Genomic DNA, 24,793 nt, shown 5'->3' with positions numbered 1-24,793 from the left:
ATGATACTAAGTTTTGTTTGCAATGTCTTTGTATACTGAATACTGTATAAATCCACAGAGATATTTGTTATTTCTTACCTCATATTCTACTTCTACTGTCAGTGTTGCAAAATGAATAAAAACATGGCTATTTGTCCTTGAAAAATTGCTTCATATAATAATGTGGCAAGACTAATTAATTTTTTTCAATAGAACAAGAGAACATGTTCTCAATAAATGTCATCTTATCAGCCCACAAGAACATTCTGTTCAGGATTATGTAAAACCTCTTTGTATGTTATATTTCCTACAGCTGATATTAGTCAATAAACTATTGTTTAAACTGTGTCTTACTAGAATTTTTATAGTCATTTAATACACTTTTGGTCCATCGTGAATGATGTGATTCTTTCTGTGTTGTACATGAAAGGCAACTAGTATATCTGTATTAATTTATCAATTATATCATTTAATTCTGCACAAAACATAGGTTCTATTATATAGTTGTTTAACTTATATTTCTCTTTCAGGTTAACAGGTTGGATTTTATTGAAATTATTTAACAGCTTTTTTTGGAATATCCAGATTCATAAAGGCCAACTAGAGATGGTGAAAGCAGCAACTGAGGTAATAAAATAGTTAAGGCAATATATGTAACACTAGCATTTTTATTTTTATAGCATACTAAATATCCAGTTATTTTCAGATTTAATCTACCAAATATTCAGGGAAAAAAAAGTTTGTTTTTCTTTGCTGAAAAGAAACCTCTGGTAAAATAAAGTTCACCCACTTCCAGAGGAGTCTGTTTTGCACTGTCTACCTTAAGCTTCAGCATATGACCACTTCAGTTGAATGGCTTATTTAATAAATAAAACAGATTTTAAAATTGCTGCCAGAAGTTGTTTTGTGCGGTAAATTGTGACAGCGCATTCTATTTCTTCCTCACCCAGGCCACAGTAATAAGCAGAATGTTTAAGAAGAGAAATGCAAAAACTAGATTTTATAATCTTGTTTTCAATTCCAGTTTCATTTTGGTTTCTCAAGACCCTTGAAATTATTATTGGAGCTGAATCTGAGTAGAATCATTATTGGCCAAGATAAACTGTAGTAAAATGTCAGAGAATGATGTATTCTTGAAATAACATCTACTTGAAATACAGTAATTGTGAAATATTTAGGTGATAGTTTACTATCAAATAAGTACTTGTTCTATATATTTTTGCCATTAATTGCTAGATGATTCAGCTTTGAAAGTACTAAACAGTAATGGTCAAAGTTTGCATGGCCATATAGTAAAAATACAAACTAATTTGTATACGTTTCAAATCCACCTTAGATTACCCATCATAGGATGCAAATAAAGCAGTTATATTTAATTTCTGTAAAAGTTGCTGAAAATATATGGTCTGTGAAATATATATCCATTCATTCCCCCATCCTTCCTTTCATATTGGCAATGCAAGTATTGCCAAGAGTAAAAGGGAAATACAGTGACAAGATGTAGTAGTTTGATATTTTAAAATTATGTTTTGATATCTCGTGTAAACTCTTCTTTTCTTCATACAGCTAAATTTGCCTCTTGTATTCTTACCGGTTCACAAATCTCATATTGACTACCTACTTCTCACATTCATTCTTTTCTGCCATAATATCAAAGCACCCTACATTGCAGCAGGAAATAATCTGAATATCCCTATTTTCAGGTAAAACAGTATTAATTATTTCACTATGTTAATGTCAGCCATTTTGATTCCCTTACCTGGCCAAAGTGAACTAACATTTATCGGGAATACCTGAATGTGTAGCATGTATTGACTGGATAAGTGCATTGCTGTATCATATATTACACATGGTCAGCAACTGTTACATTAATTTGGCAAATAAATAGAAGTAAGATTGCAGCTGTAGTCGTATCTTGAAGTTCTGATACCATTTTAACATATCAAAAATTCAGAACATTAACATTGCCCATATGCACATGATAAGATGCTTCTGTACATGCAAAGTATTCGTGCAGACACCTGTGTCAAAAAGTAATGAGATGTTTTTTTTACAAATCCTGCTAAACAGAATGAAAAATTTACTGTATCTCATCTTCAAGAACTAGTAAATTCCTCCATGAAAGACAGAAGAGTCAACTTCTAATGTAGGAATAACATATGAAGTAGGAGCTACATGTATAATTAACTCTCCAGCTATTCAACTCTGTCTTATCTACCTCATGCTTAAGAAAGTAGACTGATTCCCAGATTAGTCCTAAAATTGTAATACTTGTGAATCCTAAATGACAGTTTTCTATGTTTTTTTAAAGGTGTATTTTGTATATGTAACATGTATCTTCAAATAAAATGCTACTTCAGAATTACTTATAAAAATTAAAGCTATGCAACTAAGAGCTTGCATCTTTATTACTTATAACTTGTCTTGGATGTTTTAACTAGTATGTAGTATTTTATCTATTAGTGACTAATTCTTTTCATATAAACCATACAGTGTAGATAATAGAATGTGTACTTTCTAGCTGTAAATTTGGCATAGTTTCACAACATATGAAATTAGAAATATAGGGTTTTTTTAATCTGCAGAAGAGTTCAAAATAGGAATTTTCTTTAATTTATTGAAGTATTTTTATCATTGGAGGGAAAAGTAGGTAATCTATAATGTTCTGTGTATATATACTGTTGAAATCTTTGTCTCTTACAACATTTCTATATGATGTTAAAACAATTGTTAAGGATAAATATTGATACTGATTCTAGTTCAAAACAAGATTGATTTATGAAATCAATGATGATAAAACTTGAACTTGATTTATTTTATGTCTTGATTTGATTAATATAAAATTTGTGCTAATATGTATGTATCTATAGATGCTTTCATGTTATATTTTCATAATATAACCACATTTTCCTCAATTAAAGACATTAAGAAAAAACATGTCAAGGGAAAAGAAGTGAACATTTGTAGTGTGTTTTAATGTGCAATGTTGATCTGAATGCATCTAAAGAGTTTATAGCCACATTGCCAACTAATATTTGTTCTTAATTTTTTACATTATGAAAATAATAAGCATATTGCATTTTTTTCAATCAGGTATAATCTGTGGACATACCCATTGTGGTAAAGCTGCATTCTTTCCCTTTTAATTAAAAAGGCATGCATATTCTTTTCCTATCCCTAGAACCCTAATCCACAAACTTGGAGGGTTTTTTATTCGGAGAAAATTAGATGAGAGACCTGATGGCCAAAAAGATATTTTGTACAGAACCTTACTGCATGTGGTATGTACATTTTTTTTAAAAAATCAAAAGTTTATTTCTACAAATTAGCTAATAAAATCTATGTACCATTTCAGTTTCCAGTGCTGGTGCGTATTTGAATTTGTGGCAATTTGTGGCAATTTGTTTTCATTTCACTATATAAATAAAATATAGTTCCTTCGAAGGCTAAGGCTGTGTGGTATAAAAGATTCAGTATAATAGAAATGCTTCTGCTAAGAAAACAGTAGAGTGTGTATTTTGTGGAAACTGTGATGACTTCTTGGGTCACTGTAATGTGGTATGCATGTTTGAAGAAACTTGTATACTTTAATGAACCATTGAAGCTGCAACCATATGCCCTTAGTTGTATGTACTACTGTCAGTAGATACCAAAGTTACTTGAGATCTTTCAATACTGATTATCCTATGCAATTACATGTAGTTCCAATAAAAGTACAGTTGTATTTCATAGATGTGGGCATGTTGTTGCCTAAATTATTAGAAATCTTGTTCCTAGACAGAGGTCCAAATTTGAGCACTGCTTATGGTGGGTGCTCACCTTTTAAAATTACTGATTCGAAACAATGTAAAGAACTTGTGTCTGATCTTGTTACCATTCTCTTTTCAGCATGTTGAAGAGTTGCTTCGACAGCAGCAATTCTTAGAGATATTTCTGGAGGGGACACGGTCCAGGAGTGGGAAAGTATCCTGTGCAAGGGCAGGCCTCTTATCAGTAGTGGTGGATGCTCTATACTCAAATGCTGCTCCTGACATACTAATTATACCTGTGGGAATCTCCTATGACAGAATAATTGAAGGTCACTATACTAGTGAACAGCTGGTAAGAGTTGCTATTGTTTGCTTAACACACAGTATTTATAGAGTGTTGTTACTCTTGATAGTTCTGCTGATAAACTATAGTTTGGAAACAGAAGTTAACTTGATTATCTGGACTTCATTTGTAACAAAATGAAATCATGCAGAAATTAAATCATTCAGGGCAAAAAGTGCTTAAAAATATAAAAATATATGCTAATTTAGAGAAAGCAACTATTTAATAACTTCACATGATTTGGAGGGCCAATGAATTTGATTTAGTTTTATTTCTGAATAAGTATAGACATGATTTGGTCTATTCATTAATGTAATGCTTGCAAGCTTTTGTATGTGATTTTTTTCCTTTCTTTTTCTTTTCAATGTCTTGTAGGGAAAGCCCAAGAAGAATGAAAGCCTTTGGAGTGTAGCCCGAGGAGTTTTTCGAATGCTACGAAAGAATTATGGATGCGTTAGAGTAGATTTTGCACAACCATTTTCTTTAAGTGTAAGCTCATGTTTTATGGCCATAATTTCCTGAGAAACTGTGAAAAAGATATTTTAGACTATTTGTATGTCAGATGAAATAGAAACAATATTTCAAGTCTTTACTTCATGCATAATGGTACTGCTCAAACAAAAGATTTTGTAGCTGAAATCCCATGTTGGAATATGGATCCTTTCATGTTAACAAAGTGCTGAATGTGAAATGCCATGTCTTCAATGTATTACTCACTCTGAGCCATCGCCAGGGGCAGTTGTGCTAGCTTTTCTACAATAATAATTTTTGGGAATTATTGGTCAGATGACTCATACCTAACTGTTGCTTTAACTACCTGGCAAGAGGAATTATACATTTTCTTATGTATTACTTTATACAGCCTATTCCTGGCTGCCTTTCTTTACTAGACAGGAAAGAAAAAATAGATTCAACAATGAATTTCTATTCTGGTTTGATGGTGTCATGTCTTAATAAAATGTAGTGAAAATGGAAAGAAATAACAGCTTGCATTCCGAGGTCAGGTTTTAAGACGTGCCTTCGAATGTAGGAAATAAACCATTTTGTTCATCATTAATAAAATAGAAATTCATAGTAGGTCCAGTTCTTTTCAAGACAATGTTAAAATGTACTAAATATTGTAGCAAATAAAATAAGACAACAAAGGATAGAGCTAATATTATCAACTATGTGTGCATGTGTTTGCATATAGGGATTCTTCTAGTTTTATGACAATACTAGCTTGAAAGAAAATATATTTGTTGGAAATTTCAAAAAGAGATTGGTTTCTGTTCATAGTGAAAAACTAATTTGCTTTTATGTAAATATATCAATGGAGGGATGGAGTCTAGTGGCTAGGATTCCAATGGCATTAATAGCAAACCAATGAATTTGGTCACCTCCCACTAAGATCTCTTAGAAGAGTTACCAGTTAAAAATAAATGTTCAGAAAAATAAAGTTTAGAAACATGTAGCTAATAGAAATATGTACGATTCTTATAATTAAAATGGGCTCAGTCTGTGTTGCTGTGTCAAGTATACATAATTTAGTGTGGAGTTCTTGGTGCTCTCTGAGCTAGGTTGTTTGCTTGCAGGTGTTTCATTACCCAGCTAGGTAGTATCATTATCACTTACACTGATCACGTGGAAATGAAATGTATGCAACAAATAACCAAGTCCAGAGAGCACCATGAACTCCACAGTTCAGCCCTGAGCTACATATACTCTCTATTGGATCCATAATTTTATAAGACAACAGAATGTGATCCTCTTTGGTCTTTGGAAATGCAGTTAGGACAGATATGTAACAATTGTAGAGGGAGAACTTTGAGAGAAATTTTCATGAGGTGAGTAAATTAATTTCATGGAACAAACAAGATTTTTCCTAATGAAAATTAATTGCCAGTTCTATGACAGTTTTAAAACTCCATAAATTCAAATTCTTACATCTCTCACATTTTTATAATGTAGTACAGAAGATAGAAATCTAAGATCTACAGTGTCTACACTGTGGTCTACGGAAAGACTTAATTTATCTGTTTCAAGATACATGTATAAAATTAGGCTTATCCACACTACCAGCAACTTTTGAAATTAGAAACTGCATAGGTTCAGCAAAGTTAACTTCATTATTTCACAATAATGGTTTATTGATTTGTTTTCATAATTAGGATATTTAACCTATTGACAAAATATGTAATTGTCTGCATTCTGACATTTTCTTTGGAAATATTTGATTAATATTACTAATCCTAAATGTATATTAGGTAGAACTGGATACATTAAAAACATTTACTTATTAATTCATAAGTAATTCCTTGTAGTTATTGATATTATTCAGCTAAAGCACCCATAGTAAATAACATTAAACCATTCACAATGAAAATCCATAATACATAATAATACATTCATAAGGTAACCCACAGTAACAGATTAAATTAAAAATTAAATAAAATCAGCCATAATAACAGCACCTCAATAATGTACACATTCATTCATTCAGACTAGATGGAGTCTCAAATGATCTACAGAAGGGTGCAGCCAAGACTTAACCAGGACGCTATTCCAAAGACCAAGTGTTACTACCAAAAACAGGGCCTCGACTCTTCAGCTCCATCACTTCATGGCAGTAGGGTACAGCCAGAAGCATCTTCTGTGATGACCATGTCTGCTAGGACTGCAAGGAGAAAGCAATAACATCGTTAATTTTTTTCATAATAACATAGTAATGTTTCAAATTATGACAGACTGGGAAAACAAACCTAAATTGGCTAATATGTAAAGCAGCAGTAATAGAGGGTCATAGGTTATTTAAATAGTAATGCGCTATTGGGCAATAGTTCGGTTTTTTAGTTTGGTTTACCAACCAAAAAGTTCCAGCATGGGAAGAATATTCACATTTCCAAGAATTCCTGCTCATTCTGAACAATTAAAAAAAGCAGAAGGAGAAATGTACAAATTCAAGCTAGATTTGTTGTTATTGTTGTTGTTGTTCATAATAATAATTAAACTTGTAAGGTTGGGCAATGATGGAAATTGTAATCCAGCAACTTCTGAGAAGTCAAGGTTGGAAAAAGCTAGTGGAGCTTTTTCTCTTGAAGCAGTGATGCAAGAAGTCCCACCTGGAAATACCTAAGAAATTCTGTATTAACCTTTCAGTTTGGTTGTCATTTACCTTAGATTCTTGAGGTAATTCATGCACTTCACAAATCATATGTTTTCGGTATGTTATATTATTGGATAATTGTCAGTATTTGCTACTTACGAGGTCCTCTCAAAGTCAGTTTTGCTAATCAGTAAGATAGCTGTTACAGATGTATGAATGTTATGTATTTACAGGAATATTTAGATTGCCAAAGCCAGAAACCTATGCCTATTCCTCTTTCTTTGGAGCATACTCTCTTACCAGCTATACTGCCTTCAAGGTAAGATGGAACTGAGGATTTTTTTTATCAATAATGAACAAACAGCAATCAAATATTCTGTGAAATCTACAGACTAAATTATAAATTTTCAGGAAGGTCTTTTCCAAATCTTACCATTATATTGAGCTTAAGCAAATATTAAAGGACTTTTAAATGTCTTTTTAATTGATTTAACTAAGTTAGAATTCTTTTGGGATAACAAATCTCTTAGGATGCTTCTATTGAGTATTATCATACTTAGATAATTATGCAGACAATTAAGTATTAAATTTCAAAGGCATTCAGCCAAACTAGTTAATAGTTAGAACTCTAGCTATATTTTTATTTAGGAATTACACTGTAAATGTTTCTTGAATTTTGGATGTTTTGTCTGTGATTTGGCTAAGTTTGAGCTAGCCTGTTGAAACCTTTTACAGGGAACTTAATAAGTAATAGATTTTCTGTGATGTATTAGCTACTTAATAGCTTAAGACTTTTTGTTTTTATGTATTTCTTGCACACAATCAGAAAAAAAGATTTTGAGGAATTGTTGATATGATAGAAAAGTTGTAAAGTGTATGAGTCATTACTCTTGCTATGTAGACGGAATTCTTTCTTCAGAATATAAGAATCTTAAGTTGAAGCATGATTTACTATGTTGCAACACAACCTGGCTGCTACTATGGGAGCCCAGAAAGTCTCTTTGTTAATGTGCTGTGGTTCCAGGAAGCAAGCAGTTGTGGGGAAAATGTCCACCTCTGTTCACCTCGGATGTATAATATAGTCAGGGGGGTGCGGTTCATGTTTTGGCACAGGGGAGGCAGACACTAATAAACTTGCCCTATAGTAATTTTCAAAATGTGCCCTTATAAGAGGAAAGAGCAGTTTACCTGCGAGTTCAGTGTCATCTCCTTCTCAGGTGCAATCTTTGGTCCTGGGAACTTCAGCCTGCGTCAAAACCAAGAGAGGCCAGCACTTAAAATATTTTGTTGTCTTACTATGATGATGTGATTTATAAGTACAGTTTATATAGTATAAGTCATCTGTTCTGTTACCTGTCTGCAGGCCAAATTACATAGTAGGAGAAAGTACAGAAGCTGGCATTCCTGATTCCAGGGATTTATCTTGTGAGCCACTGAGAAGACAGTTAATAGCTAACTTGGCAGAACATGTAATGTTCAGTAAGTATTAAGTGTGGAGTTCATTCTGCATTCTGTCGCATTCAGCTTTCTAAAGAGCAGGGCTTTCCTCTTCCTGTATCCTCTCTTTTTTTTTGTCTTTAAACTGTAGTCTTTAATCTGACGATGTCGTTCTGAATAAGCCTCTTTATCAGACTCATTGTCTTTACTGTACAGTATTAGAATCTTGCATCAAATTATTTATTCATTCATTCATTCATTCATTCATTCATTCAAATTTTATTACCACCCATCTCCCCCAAAAGAGGAACTCTGGGCGGCTTTTTATGGCTTTTTTTATTATGGCCTGCCTTTTCTGCAGTGATATAACACCATCTGGATTGCATTTAATATAGGTAGGAAGCCATATCTACTTATGAAAGACTAATGCGTGAATAGCATAATCTTAGTTTTCTTCAACTATTTAAACTAATTTTTCAGCACTGAGCTCACTCACATTAAATAAATAATAGCTGTGGTATTATGCTCCCAGAATTTGTATGACATAAAAGGAGTATATTGAATAGTTAAATATTTCGGCTGACTAACTTTCCAAATTTAAGATATTCTTAAAGCAGTAATACATTAGTTTTGTAGTAAAGGAATCCAATTTTTGTGGAGGCAAAACCAAACCAGTTAGCTGATAAATATTTTGGTTCTTCCTGTTCTTTATTTGGAATATTTTGCCCCAGATCAATTAATTTAACTAAAGTTCATTTCTAAAACAGGACAGGACCCAGTTCTTCTCCTCAGGTGTCAGATATTACTCACAAAAGGGTTGGGAGGAAGAATGAGGAGAAAAACAAAACTAGGCATCAGTTCTTGAAGTGACAGTTTGCTTGATAATCAGCTGGGATAGATTGACTGTGGCCAGGGGGCAGCTGAGGGAAAGCAAAGGCCGGTAAGTCAGCTTGCTTCCATTTCCCCCCCCCCGCTTTTTTTTTTGCCACATGGCATATGTACAATCAATAAATGTGTCCCTTTGAACATCAGGACTGTTGTTCAAATGTATAGCTTGAAAAACGAAATCAAAATGACACCCAAATTCCATCTTGTGGTTGTTCTTGATGGAATGTGCATTCTTCAATGTTGCTAACAGGCTTCTACCAATGAAAAGCTTAGTTGGGTTAAGAAACTTCTGCTTATTTGTTTATCGGAATTTATATACTGCCCAACTCAAACAACTCCAGGCAATTTACAAAGTTAAAACAGAAACAATCACATCAACAACAGAACTACAGCATAGTAAATAATCTGCTATTCAAGCGATGACTGCTGGTTGCTATAAAATTATTAGAAAACCACTAAAATCAATCACAATTGGCCAGTTAAATAGCACAATTGTTAACACCTAGTGGAACACGAATAAGAAATGCCTAAGTATACTCTCTGGGGTGTAGCATGGAAGCCATTATGGAGAAATACTGTCTTTGTGTTAATGTCTGTTTGACGTAATGCTGGAACATATGCACATATTGGCTGACCAATTCTGTTTGGAGGAGGGTGTCACAGTTGCGGTGGGTCTAAATATGCTAAGTTAGTATCTTAGGTAATGGCTTAGACTTAGAAACCTATACATATCCTGGAGCTTAGAAATACAGTAGCTTAGACTTAGAAGGCTTTTGATAATTGATGTAGCAACTGGAGAATATGTTATATCAGGGCCGCAACTAGGGTCTCTGTCACCTGGGGCAAACATGGATTCCGCTCCCATTTCGGCATCCACCCCAGCACTCATTTTGGTGCCCCACCAGTGAAGCGCCTGGGGCACATACCCCAGTTGCCCCCCCCCCCCCGTTGCGGCCCTGTGTTATATGACTGTGATAGTTGCCTGTAAATATTTTGGCCACATTTTGTACCAACTGTAGCTTCTGGGTTATTTCCAAAGGCAACCCCATAGTTACAGTGTGTTATAGTAATCTAACTGTGTGAGGACACACAAAGTTACTGGAGACATAGATTATTGTTGCCAGGGCTTTGTGGTTTAAATAAGACTAGCCGGGTGTAGAGAGTAAGGAAGGTGACCTCCAATAACAGTATGCTGAACTCCTATTCCTACTTACACCTCCCTCTACCCATTACCATGAAATTTTAGCTCCCTGTGTTCCTTTCCCCTCTGGTTCCCCCAAACCCCACCCCCCACATTCCACCATAACCATACAAGCTTTAAAATAACCACCATATATCCTTTGAGTGGGCAATGTCTATTAAAAACCTCAACAGCCCCACCACACTTAGATATACAACATTGCCCTCTTACTTTTACTCTAGAATGGGGCTTTCCATACCATTCTGCCACTCATTCTGAGATCCTTTTGACCACTTCTTTTCCAGTCTCCAACCTGAGACAATTATATAGGGATTCACAGATCCTACACTGTTGCTGCCTCTATTCCCTGCCATCATGCCTTATCCAGTGTCCTCGGAGCTGACAGCCACACCTTGCTCACTGCTGTTTTTACGTCCACTCTTCAGTTTTCAGGGTGCCATGTAATTTAATTTAATGTTACAATGGATTAAAATAGGACTTTTTGTATAAATAGTAAAAACTTATATGTTTATTTTTGATCAACAGATAGGCTTTTGTGCTGCCTTGTTGAAAATGTAAAATCTTTCTGTATAAAACAAAGCGTAACCATATTCTTAATTCATCTGTGAGTGACATTTTGTTCCTGTTGCCTTCTGAGTCCTTCAGTTGCAATGCAAAGTGCCAGTATAGCTTTATTCTATTTTGTTTGCTTTTAGCTGCTAACAAATCATGTGCTGTGATGTCAACGTACATTGTTGCCTGTTTGCTGCTCTACCGACACAGACAGGTAAGGCTGCTGTGCATTCACTAAATAGAATTGCAAAGTGCCAGCGATGCTTAAAACATATTCTAGGTTTTTGTCATCCCAACTGTATCTTACCTAGTTTACTTGAGGAACAGGGTACATTCAAAAGCTATGTGTAAACTGACTTTGTTAGTTGTTTGTTCCTATTCTCAGAAATAGGGCAAGAAGCTAAACCTATTCAGAGTCATCTACTGAAAATAAAACTTGTTTTAATTATTCTTGTATGACACAGACTATATATATATATCAAGAAATAAATTTCAGTATAGAAGCAATAAAGCTGCATTCTTTTTGTTCTGGTATTAATTTCAAAATTTGTGCTATGCTGAGTTATTTTAATTCTTTTCCTGCCAAATTAGATTTAAAATTTCAAGCAAGATAATCTTTCTCTTTGTTTGAAAATCAGGAAAACTTTTAAAGAGGAAGCTTTTTAATACATACATAACCAGACCCCTTGAGTAATTGCAATTGTTATGGAATGTAACAAGCTTATCTAAGCTGCTTGTTCTGCTGTGTTCCATGGTACAATCCTGCCTTTCATTTGCTTTTCCTTCCTTTCCTTTTGAGGAACTCTAATGGAGAATGCAGGGCATGCTCAAGGTCAAATAACTGAATGCTTAAGTAAACTGAAGATGAAAAGCTCAGTGTTTCAGTGCTTCAGAGAAGGCTGTTTGTCTCTTTGCTAGTTACACAATAGGTTAACCATTTTTGTAGCCTTTTTTCAGTTACAATATTATAGTTCTCAAATACGAAAGATGCAATGGTAAAAAATTATTAAAGCTATAGACATGCAATAAGAGTTTTTCATAGCCATTACACAGACAAACAAACCAACAAAATATTTATAACACCCCTTCCCCCCATATGTTGTTTCAGGCCTGATTCTTAAGCATCATAAGAAGTGGTTTCAGTATTACTCTAAGCAATCCTACTTAGGATTTCTTAAACCACGATTCCAAGATGTAATCCAATATCTACATAATGTTGAGTCTTTCTTTGAGTTTACTATGGGCTTTTCCATTATACTGTCAATATTTATTTATTTATTTTATTTCTATATTACTCTTCCTTCTACAATGATTTACAAAGGAAGTTGTAAGGTGGAAGTGGGAGATCTTAAATGAAACCAGTGTAAGAAATCAACAGTGGTTAAAATGATAAATATGAACATTAAAAACTTTTTATTTTAATTACAACAAATTTTAAAAAATTAAAGAAAATAATAGGCTAATTTAAAGGGAGTCCTGGAATATTTGTTGCCCTTATTGCCTTAGCAAATAGGAACATCTTTAGTTGTTTCTGAAAGAAGAATGTGGGCAAACAAGCTTCTTTCTGGACAGACTTGTCCAGAATTGGAGAGCTATCACTTGCTACACTAAACTAAAGTCACTGGTGGGACCTAAAGTGATAATTAGTTTTAGGCACACTGTATCTAGATTATCAGTTGGCTTTATCACGTCACCTAGATACACACTCAATGCAGTTACAGCCGAGATTAATTCAGTTTGCTTTGAAATGTTGGCAGATTTATATAAAAGAATTTTCTAATTTTTAAAAACAGCTTATTGACTTCAATACTTTGTCTAGGGAATTGATCTTTCCAAGCTGGTGGAAGATTTCTTCTCCATGAAGGAGGAGGTCCTGGCTCGGGACTATGACTTGGGATTTTCAGGGAATTCTGAAGACGTTGTCATGCATGCTATCCATTTGTTAGGGAACTGTATAACTATCACAAACACCAGTCGGAATAATGAGTTCTTCATCACTCCCAGCACAACTGTTCCTGCTGTCTTTGAACTCAGCTTTTATAGCAATGGGATACTGCATGTCTTCTTCAAAGAGGCTGTCATCGGTATGTTATAAAGCTGTCTTATTCTAATGTCTGAAATACTGTGCCTAAATGCTGCTGTTACAGTTTAAGAGGTAGAGCTTGATATATCATGCAGTAAATTAGGCATAAGTTTGAATGTAACTTTTCTTTTGCTTCAGCATGTAGTCTTCATGCTTTACTGAATAAAAGGCATAGAAGTGGTATCAGTGGAATTCTGCCCAACGTGGTTAGTCAAGAACAACTAGTCCGAAAAGCTGCCAGCCTCTGTTATTTGCTGTCCAATGAAGGAACTATTTCATTGGTAAGTGGTTGGGTGCAGATGGCACATATTCTGTTGCTACCACCATGTCATTTGTATTATGTTACAGTATTGAGGGTCAGATGGAGGTATACTGGAGTTCTTAAAAAGGAGAAACAAAGGAAGAAGGGAAGAGAAAGAGGTAGCTGCAAGCAGTAGCAGTTTTCCATATGCTTTACACACAGAAGTGGCAGGCAAGCTCTGTGTGTGTGTATATCACACACATCTTATGTCCAAAATGTGACCAGGAAAGAGGAAGACTGTTGACAAAGGCAATAAATAACACATATACACATCTAGAAATGTAAACTTTCTGAAAGTTTTAAGCTAAGAGAAAAATTGATATATATTTAATACTTATTTTTAAATACCTTTACAGATAGATTTATTCTCTTACTTTACCAAATGTATTATGTATAATTTGTTTTGTTTGTGAAAGTATAGTTGGTGTATAAAAGTGGGAAAATACTTTATTCAAACAATAATTCTAATTTCTTTTCCTCTAAGAGTAAAGGAAAGCGATACAAAAAAACTACAGTAATTTTCTGGGGAAAAAAACTGAGGAAAAGTGGGAAAAACTAGCATTACGATATATATTTAGCCACATGTAACATTGTCTAACCAATCTCATTTTTTTCATCTCAAGTACTAATAGTATCAATAATTTTACTAGTAATGGTCCTTTATTTCACCATTTTCTCAGACTTCTAAAATCTGAAGTTGCCATGTCTTGAGACAAGATTCTTTACTGGTCCGTGTGTGTGTGTGTGTGTGTGTGGTGTGAATACCTTCAAATATAGAACAATTTATTTTACATCTTAACCATTTTATATGCCATTTAAAATGAAGAAGCTAGGAAATATTTTAAAGTATTTTTCTCTTTTTTTTCCTGGGCTATCTCATTTCTACCCACACTTATAATAGATGTAGATGTAGATCTACCCACATCCTTTAAAATGAGAAGCTAATAATAGTAAATAAGATCACTTAGATTTGATAAAGGATCTCTTGAACTATGAATCCGGTACTGTTGGTTCCTGCTCCAACACTTGCTAGCTGATACAGCACTTTGAGAAAAAGAGGTCTTTCAACAGAAGCTAAAACTACCACCAAATCTAAGTGATCTTATTTACTATTTACTGCATTACATGGACAAGCACCAAATGAAATTTTTTTAAAAAATGATCTTTGGGCATATTTCACCTCACCCTGTTCAGCAAATGGTGGTTATGAATTACATACTAGAGGAGATGCTCAATGGATGATTTTGGAGCAGACACTGGGCAATTTAGGTCCAATGGTCTACTGAGTTAAAAACCAATCCATTCTGCATTATGATTTGGATTTTTCACCAAGCTGGAGCAAACCCTAATTTAAAGTCTGAAGAATAATCTACGTCAAGCATTAAAGCTGATAGTGTAAAACAGGGCAAATTGGAGCAAGAAGTGTAGAAAGATATATAACACTAATTGAAATAATAGGAAAATGTCACACATTGAGATAAGTGTTGGCTGATAATCTTTCAACCTTCTGGAATACATTTTAGGATAAAACCTTAAGTGGTAGAGAGATTCTCAAATATGGGAGAAAGGGTTGCCTTCTAATAATCTGATTCTGAAATTGTTTATTCTCCTGCTTTCAGTTTTCAAATATGTTGGAATTAAAATATATGCATTAGTTGTGTTTCCTCTGAAATAGGAAAATACATAAGAATTTGCAAGCATTCTTGCAAATACATCCACAGATATGATCTACATATTTACTTTTCTACCTCTTTCAGACATATAACTTACTGACTGAGGTAGCTGCAGAGGAAATTATACATCCATTTCTTGAAATCTTCTTTTCTTAGAAGAAATTCCTGCTCATTTTATGCAAGAAAATATTTTAAAAAATAGCAATTAATAGAGAAAAATTGTACATTGAAAGAGAATTGTCATAAGTGAGTGATCTGACTTGTTTTCCTGTTTAGCCCTGTCAGCTGTTATGTCAAGTGTGCCATGAAGCAATTGAACAGTTGATACAATATGGAATTCTTTTGGTAGCAGAGGTAAGGTGTTGATAGTGTATTTTATGTATCTAGATAATTCTGTATTTATAGCTTTGGAAGTATAATGTTTGACAACTTTTTATACTCATTTCAATGCAGAAAATCTTCTGAAAATTCTTCAGCTCAAAATAACTTTTGGTATTTAGAATGTTCAGCATTCTATTATTTTTAGTATAAGTATTGCTCACTAATTAATATTTATTAAGAGCTACATATATACCATCATATCCCTGCAAGGAATTGGCTATTAAATATATTATATGTACGTACATATGTATGTTTGTCTTTTTCCCCAATGTACCTATTTGACTCGGTTGCTTTCAGCTCAGGAGTTGAAATCAGATGTCTGTTTTGTTACTGATTATTGGGTATACTGTTTTCTTGCATGGAATGCTTTTATTTGTTCATTAGCTTCATTATATAAATCTTCATTATTACAATTAGTTAGATTAAAGCATTCAATTTTTTAAAGAAATTAGTCTAAGGACACTATCCTGATACTAGTGTAGACAGAAATCAATTTTGCACAAAGCAAAATTGTTAAATCCAAAGGTCCATTAAATCCGAAGACTTTCTTTCCCTTCATGGGAGATCAGCTATAGTCACTTAGCGTGACAGCTTTCTGAATGACACAATGACATTTTTGGTGGCAGTGTTAGGTTCTGTTGAAAGACCTCTTTTTCTCAAAATGCTGTATCAGCTAGCAAGTGTTGGAGCAGGAACCAGGTGGTTTTTGCTTTCACAATGTATATCGACTAGACTGCCTGATTGACGAATCTTCTCAGCATCTTCTAAGGCTCCATAAGTGCATCATCCACCAATCCACCCAATAGTCCTAGTCTAGATAAAATTTGGAACTGTATATACTTCTGTATTTTGCTGGTTTTAAAAAATCCATTCTTAAAGAGATCTCAGTATGTTTCACATAGGTTCCATTTTCTTTCTTTTTTCAAACTGTACTTAATTATATTTTCTGGCAGTATGAAGAAATATGCATGTAAAATACTTGGAAACTAGGAAGCTCAGTCTTCCTAGTTTCCAGGTATTAATTATATAGGTTAAAATTTAAAGCATTCCTGTGTATATAGTACAGAATTCTCTGGAAGCTAGAACTATCAAACTATGAAGCTCAAATGTCTGTATTTGTGAAAATTGCACCAGAGGGAATTATTTAAACCTTGGAATTGTGGAAAGTCATAAAGCACCCCAGGCATTTTTAGAACCTAACATGTGAAATATACTAGAAGAATATTTCTGTAGTAATGGGGTTGAATTGGCTCAATTTCTATGAAATTCATCAGCAGAGGCTTTCTGCAAACTGATATTTCCTGTGATAGGTAACACCTAGATTTTAATATTAAGGGAGCTGTCTTTAGCTACCAGCTTTGTTTTTCGTGCAAAGCATAATAGTAAGAATGATGTAAGCCAACCTTTGTCATTCATTGTGTGAAGTTAATTCAGCATCTTTGGTTTATAAAGAGAGAGACATGATTTCTTTGGGAGTGAATAGTTGGATCTTCCTTTGCTAACCCCTGAGATGACTAGAAAAAAAAGTTGGTGGTTGTTCTAGAGCCAAAAGCAGTATTCAAAATGGCAAAAAACTTGTTACGATTCTTACAGCTTTATTTTTCTATTTTCAGCAGGATGAACAGGAGGATATTAGTTCTAGTCTTACAGAGCAGCACTGGGAAAAGAATATCCCAGAGCCATTGTCTTGGAGGAGTGATGAGGAGGACGAAGATAGTGACTTTGGTGAAGAACAACGGGATTGCTACTTGAAGGTAGACTTGTAGGAGCAACTCTTTTTTTAAAAAAAAAATTATATTTATTAAGAATTTTTACATAAAAGACTAATCAAAAGAAAAAAAAGGAAAGGAAGAGAGAAAGGAAGAAAAATTGCAAGAAACAAAAAAGAGAAAATGAAAAAGTAAACTTCATTTCAAACATATGTTGAAATGAAGGTCACAATGACTTCTGACCTTCATTTCAACATACAATTGCAATCTTATTACCCCTCCTCCATCATTGTTATATATATCCTTTCATCCCCTCATTTAGTCCACATCTTTCTTAATCTTCAAATCCAGAAATCATTATTTCATTTCTTTCTTCTTTCAGCAAAAAGTCCATATAAGGTTTCTGGTCTTTCAGAAAAAGTGTTTTTGTTTTGTTTTGTTTTTTTCTCTGACCAGACAGGTCAGTTTTGCCATTTCTTCGAATTCTGACATTTTCACAATCCATTTCTCCACTGTGGGAATTCTTTACTCTTCCATCATTGTACATACAGTACAGTAATCTTGCTTCAGTTGCCATATACAAAATCAATCTACCACAAATCTTTTCTAATTCAGTGTCCATATGTCCCAATAAAAAGAACTCTAGTTTTTTCGCAATATTAATCTTTAAAATCCTTTGCATCATTGTGTGAATTTGTATCTAAAATTTTTTAGCTTTCTCACAAGTCCACCATGCATGATAAAATGTTCCCTCGTGCTTTCACTTTTCCAGCACTGGTTTGTACATTTTTGTCGATTTCTCTGGTGTCAAATACCAACAGCACATAATTTTTAAAAAGTTCTCTTAAATTATGACACAATGTAAATTTAATACCAGTTACCTGCATTCTCTCCTAAGTGTCCATCTCAGCTTGTAGGAACAACTTTTAAGGATTTCACATTCACAGCTGTTTGGAAGCTTTCTATTTTGAAAGCACTTACAGCTATCAGATTGCCTTTGAGGTCCTCTACTGGATGGATCAACTCATTTTGGTTCTTGTTTTTAAGAAATAAGCCCAGAATTCTTTTCACCAGATGTTCTGTCATTTCCGTGTGTTGCTGAATTAGAACTTTTAGCAACACCACAATTGTTTTAACCACCGTTGGGTGAACAATCCAGAAAAAAACAGAAAGAGCAGTCATGGGGGGTGGTTTAGCCAACTCTTAGTCGATTTTCCCTTCTTTTTTTCATTGCTCTTGCTTTGTGTCTCTGGATTGATTATAGGCTTGCCCAGGACAAAAGACTGAGACAAACAAATACAAATAAATGAGAAAGCCCCAAAGCAAACCATGTTTCCTGTTTGCATCTTGTGCTAAACTAGAGTTGCACTCAATAAGCCAACAATAAATCCTAGTTTTAAATAATAGCTTACCACCTAAGACAAACCATAGCTTATTCCCTGGCGTTCCCCCACCCCAAACTTGATAATGGCTGGGGTATAGTGTGTGGACCTAGCACTGTGTACAGCTTTTGTTGCATCATCTTCCTTGGCAAGTGATGCTTGTTTTTTATTGTTATGCTTGTCTTACTAGGTGAGCCAGTCACAGGAACACCAGCAGTACCTCACCTTCCTTCAGAAACTGCTCGGGCCATTGCTGGAGGCATATAGTTCAGCTGCCATCTTCATCCATAATTTCAGTGGACCTGTCAGGGAAACAGAATACCTTCAAAAATTACACAAATACTTAATAACAAGAACAGAAAAGAATGTTGCAGTCTATGGTATGTCAAATAGTTACTTTCCAAAGAAGTATTGGTTTCTGATTTTATATATATATAAAATCTGGTGAGTGTCCAAGCCACTGTCCTGGATGAAACCCAGAGCATCCAGGAGTACATCAGTAGATGTCACTCAAAGATGAGCTGCTGAAAGAATGCCTGAGGCAGCAGCAGGAGGGAGGAAGATCAAGCAGAGGAAGTGCCATGGCATGGGATGCACCATCAACAGATTGTGAGGTGGCTGACATTGGGAAATCCTACCAGTGGCTGGAAAGGGCTGGACTAAAAGACAGCACTGAGGAACTGATCATAGCAGCACAAGAACAGGCACTAAGCACCAGATCCACAGAAGCAGGGGTCTACCACACTAGACAGGACCCAAGGTGCAGACTGTGCAGAGAAGCCCCAGAGACAGTCCAACACATAGTGGCAGGGTGTAATATGCAGGAAAGAATAGCATACACTGAACGGCACAACCAAGTAGCTGGCATTCTGTACAGGAACATCTGCACAGTGTTGGGCTAGACCCTCCCAAGTCCAGATGGGAGATTCCACAGAAGGTTGTGGAGAATGACAGGGCTAAGATCCTGTGGGACTTCCAGATCCAGACAGACAGGCAGGTACTGGCCAATCAACCAGACATCATGGTAATGGACAAGGACCAGAAGACAACGGTGGTGATAGATGTAGCAGTGCCAAGTGACAGCAACATCAGGAAGAAGGAGTATGAGAAGCTGGAGAAGTACCAGGTCCTGAAGGAGGAACTAGAGAGGATGTGGAAAGTGAAGGCCAAAGTGGTCCCAGTGGTGGTAGGAGCACTCGGGACTGTAACTCCTAAGTTGGGAGAGTGGCTCCAACAGATCCCAGGAACAATATCAGAGCTCTCTGTCCAGAAGACTGCAGTGCTAGGAACAGCTAAGATACTGTGCAGAACCCTCAAACGTCCAGGCTCCTACCACCACTGGGACCACTTTGGCCTTCACTTTCCACATCCTCTCTAGTTCCTCCTTCAGGACCTGGTACTTCTCCAGCTTCTCATACTCCTTCTTCCTGATGTTGCTGTCACTTGGCACTGCTACATCTATCACCACTGCTGGTAGAGGGCCTGAGGTTGAGGAAGACACATACCACCCATAGGGGTGAGAAAGGAATTTTTTATTTATATTTATATTTATATATAAATATTAGCCAAGGTTTTTTTAAATCTATAAATTAACAATATAATATTAATATTATATTCACAGCTGAGAGTGCCACCTATTGCCTTGCAAAAAATGCAGTTAAAGTCTTTAAAGATATGGGGGTAAGTCTAGATACTTATTGCCTCACAATGATTTTAGCATACCTAAACATTAGTCCTTAGTATGTAACGTTATATATGTGTGTAATGTAATGTATGTAAACAACTTTACTTACTTAGTTTCTAATGTCTTCATTTTTAATCTGAGATTATAATATAAAATCATAAACTTCAGCAATGTCAAAGGGCAGCAATCTTTTTCAGGTGCTAGGCATCATCACATGTGTGGTATGTGTTCCCATAAAATAAACTACCACAAATTTTGGAAACTTTTGAGAAATTTGGGGATTGTCATGAGACCTTGCATGATCCTTCATAGGAGTGTCTTGTGATAATTCATGGAGGAACATTAAATGTGATGATCTTGTGACACTTTGTCCATTTCATTTTTTAAAATTAATTTTAAAGGCATGTAGACACCTGTTGCCTGTGAGCATCATGTTCCAACCTCTGGGCTCTGCTAATTCAAGTAATTAACTCAGATTATAGTATGTTGAAGTATTACTGTGTCTCTGAATATGTTTGCTAGATTAAGTGGCCATTTCTTGGGAAAATATTCTACAATTAATCGAATAGGATAAAAACTGAAATATTTTATTTTGAATGATAAAATGTAGAACACTTTTAAATATATACAGCTAAGTGCCATACACAATGATAACTGTGTTAAAATAAGGGTTTGCTTACCCAATATTGGCCCAGATTACAAGTTCCTTTGCTGTTACAGTCAGGCCAAGAACAACTCAGAGTTACTTGATTTACTTAGACAAGAGCAAATGTCATTGGACTAAGACTGAGCCTAGTGTTTAGATTTCCAGAATTGTTTGTGTACGTTTCTTGTCTATGTTACCTACATAGAATCAATATATATCACGATTGTTGACAAATATGCAATGTGCCTAGAAGATTTATGGAACATCTATTTTTCTTGCAGGTATTTAAGGAGACAAAACAGAAGAGAGAGAGCATTTTGGAATTAAGCAGTACTTTTCTACCTCATTGTAATCGGCAAAAACTATTGGAGTTTATTCTGAGTTTTATTGTCCTGTAGAATATCTCTCAACGTCCCCTAGTAGACTTGGAGATGTGATGCAAAGCTTCAGGGTTTGGTTCTGCTTCTATAGCATGACTAGTGCCATTTTTGGCAAGGCCTTATCTGACCCAAGCCATAAGAAGACAAGTGCCTTCTTACAGATGCATATATGGGACTACTAGATGTAGAATTCAAACACATTGCTATATCCAGCACGTTCAGCCATGTTTGCACAACCCCCTGATTTTTCCATGAATCTGTATCAAGTGTTATGGTTTTTACATAGCTTAGTACTAATGACTGACAAATGCACACATGCATTTTTCAACGATCGAACAGATTTGAACTGCATAAAATAATTTGGATTAATATGTGAACTTTGCAAAAACATTGTCAGCATAACTACTTCATTGTATTCAGTACTGCAAAGGAATGGTTTTTAGAAAAATTGAGTAAGGGGGGGTGCAGAAAAGGCATATAATGTTTTATTCTACTGACTAGTATGGTAATGTAAACAAAAGTAGTAAAATACTACTTACTAATACTACTTTAAAGTAGTCACCAGGATCTCATTAAAATCAGTTGAACAGCAAACAACCTGCACAGAATGTTTTCCAAGTAGCAAAATCTGAGTATAAATCAGAGAGAATTGATCTTTCTCTATATAAGAATTCAGCACTCATATATTGGTACATTAAAGGAATAGATTATATGTATTTGTCCCCAAAAGTACTAAAAGCTTTTCGTGATAGCTTAAACCAAAAGTTTAACACTCATGTTCTCCTTGCAAGCATTTGGAACTCAGAAGTAACTGTGGCTTAAGCTCTTAAATTCAAGAAATAACCTAAGTATTTCACAAATACATTAGTTCATTCTAATCTTGATTAATTTTGGAGTGTGGTTTGCTGTCATAAAGCTCTTACAAGCCATACTGCTGAAACCCATGAGTGATTTGAACTTTGAGGTGTATAATATGATGATAAAATAAATTACAAGCAACTTACTCTTGGATAATCTTACAGAAGGCAGTAACTTCCAAATTGGATTACAAAATGAGATCTGCAAACTCATACACATTATATCTGCTGAAGCAATAAGCAAGGCATATATTTTTAAGAGAGAGAACTTGTTGCCTTATTCCTTGAAGAATTTTTTTCCACTGCGCTGTTAACAGTGTTTTTCAACTTCATTCTTTTCGTTTTCTTGTCTGGAGTTGAGAAACAGTTTGATTATGAAAATCCATTTTAGCTTTTTTTTTTTTCTCAAACATGCCTGAGTACTAATAGCATACTGCTTTCACTCTGATACAGAGCTTCTGGGCAGTGTTTATTTGGATCTACTCCACAATTCTGGGTTTACTCCACATTTGTGAAGCCTGTGTTTTCTGTGAATGTATCTATGAATTAAAACATTGCAATGGTGTTTTTTTTTCCCCAGTATTATCTTGCAGTTCTGAATGACAGGAACAACTATGCACATTTGCCATCATAAAACAGGTGCTTTAAAACATGTTAAGATAAATATTTGAACCAAAGTTGCATCTCATCAATGACAGCAATAGTCAGAAAACCTGATTTAATTTGTTTGTTGTTTTACAGCAGGATAGCAGCTGAAATGAAGTTCACTTGTTCTATTAAACATAGCTACATAGGGCAATTATTTTCCATTGTTGCTCATGTGAACTGTTCATTAAAACAGAATGTATTTTGAATAGCAGTTTTAAAGACTGATGATGGCTTCCAGTTAAGGTCAGATAGTAGGTGCTTGTAAATAAATAATTTCCTGTAGTTTTATTATAGTTCAGTAAACATTCATTGTATTAATAGAATTAAGATTGTGTATTAATAAAATAGAGTCAAGCAATATGTTGTAAATGACATTTGGCTCATTTTAATGAAAATGTTCTGTCTAATTTAAAGAAATAAGGGGCTTGGAATTAGTTTGGACACTAGAAAATAATTGCTAGTTGTTATTTCATGAGGATAACTTATTACATTATTAAAATATTCTTTAGCTGGGGGCCGTGTTCATTTGAATTAAAGAGATATGCAGTGTATTGTAACTACTGAATGTGAAAATAAGTTTTTAAGTGTCATAAGCAGAGAGATTTTGCATGTGCAGAAATGTCAATCTGGAATGTTGTTCAGGGGCAGAGGTCTGTGGCATGGATGTGAATGTGCACCTAGTTTGGCTTTTCCATGAAAGTAAAGCACTGAGCTCGTTAACTACAAAGCTGCTAAACAGAATGCTGCTTTTGTGGGGTGTTATATTTCAAACTATAGAACGTTGCTATTCTAAGGCAAAGTCTTCATGTTTAGTTATAACAAAACTTATGGCTCCTAATTCTGGTTCTAGACAGCAAAAATAGATACTAAAATGCATTATGTTGACAACTTACTGAAAAATAACATGGAAATCTAAAGGACAACATTCTATGTACATTTGTTTGTTGTCTACTGTATAGAATGGATAAGGTTACCTTTCAGGTCTCCAGTAAATGATTTTCTAAGATTACACTATTGAACAACTCTAATACTTTATATTCTTAAGCATACATGATCTACACAATTGCCTTGCCTGCATAATTTTTTTAAAAAAATAATATTAGCATGATATTTTCATAAATGAAGGGATGGGGTACAATTGCAAAACAAAAACAAAAACAAAAACTGTAGCTGGTCTCTATTTCTACTTGTGAAACCAGATGAAGTCTTGAAAATTACTAACACTACTTTTTCCCTTTAACATCTCCTTTGTCTCTTGTGTAAGAAGCACAGCTGCACAGTCATTGTATTTTAATAAATAATTGAAACTGTTTTGGTGTAATGTGACTAAATCTTTACACAGTGGGAAAAATATGAGTGCTCCCTACTAGTTACTGATGTTTTCTGTGATGCTTAATCTTGTCTAAGCTTGATACAGCTGATGATCATCTGTTAGAGAAATTGCTGTGCAGGGAAAAAAAATACCATTCACTAAATAGTTAATCACAATCTACTCCTCTACAGTTGGAAAGTATTACTCTACCTAAAGACACTATGTTTTCTACAACACTGGACAGTGATATCTTTTAGGTAATGGAAAGCTGATCTTGATTTCAAGTATAAGCACTAAATGGCCAAGAAATGTGGGACAGGATAAGATCATTGCTCACAATATCTTATCCTGCCCCTCAGGATAAAGAGTCCCCTTTTTGGGAGAGATGGGCGGTGATGGAAATTTGAAATGTATGTATGTATGTACGTACGTATATATAAATAAGATGAAGGAAGGAAGGAAGGAAAGGAAGAAAGAAAGAAAGAAAAAGAAAAGGTTTAGTA

General features: G+C 34.7%; 1 protein-coding gene across 4 annotated transcripts in view; it reads left to right on the top strand.

Annotated features, from left to right (window-relative positions):
- The window catches only part of GPAM (glycerol-3-phosphate acyltransferase, mitochondrial), a 39,272-nt gene extending 14,983 nt beyond the window's left edge, over positions 1 to 24,289 (top strand). For 3 of the 4 annotated variants that reach the window (XM_063307151.1, XM_063307152.1, XM_063307154.1), the window contains 15 exons: positions 510 to 606; positions 1,546 to 1,682; positions 3,161 to 3,260; positions 3,868 to 4,080; positions 4,447 to 4,560; positions 7,390 to 7,475; positions 8,520 to 8,635; positions 11,378 to 11,448; positions 13,054 to 13,318; positions 13,456 to 13,598; positions 15,568 to 15,645; positions 17,286 to 17,426; positions 18,954 to 19,143; positions 20,385 to 20,443; positions 21,375 to 24,289. In XM_063307151.1, coding sequence (XP_063163221.1) covers positions 510 to 606; positions 1,546 to 1,682; positions 3,161 to 3,260; positions 3,868 to 4,080; positions 4,447 to 4,560; positions 7,390 to 7,475; positions 8,520 to 8,635; positions 11,378 to 11,448; positions 13,054 to 13,318; positions 13,456 to 13,598; positions 15,568 to 15,645; positions 17,286 to 17,426; positions 18,954 to 19,143; positions 20,385 to 20,443; positions 21,375 to 21,491 — 1,927 coding nt within the window. In that variant the 3' untranslated portion in view covers positions 21,492 to 24,289. The remainder of the gene's footprint in view (positions 1 to 509; positions 607 to 1,545; positions 1,683 to 3,160; positions 3,261 to 3,867; positions 4,081 to 4,446; positions 4,561 to 7,389; positions 7,476 to 8,519; positions 8,636 to 11,377; positions 11,449 to 13,053; positions 13,319 to 13,455; positions 13,599 to 15,567; positions 15,646 to 17,285; positions 17,427 to 18,953; positions 19,144 to 20,384; positions 20,444 to 21,374) is intronic. The other variant, XM_063307153.1, reaches the window with a different exon arrangement.
- The last annotated feature ends 504 nt before the right edge of the window (positions 24,290 to 24,793 follow it).

The sequence above is a fragment of the Candoia aspera genome, chromosome 6 (assembly GCF_035149785.1).
Source record: "Candoia aspera isolate rCanAsp1 chromosome 6, rCanAsp1.hap2, whole genome shotgun sequence".
Classification (NCBI taxonomy): domain Eukaryota; kingdom Metazoa; phylum Chordata; class Lepidosauria; order Squamata; family Boidae; genus Candoia; species Candoia aspera.
This window is presented reverse-complemented; position numbering and strand designations above follow the sequence as displayed.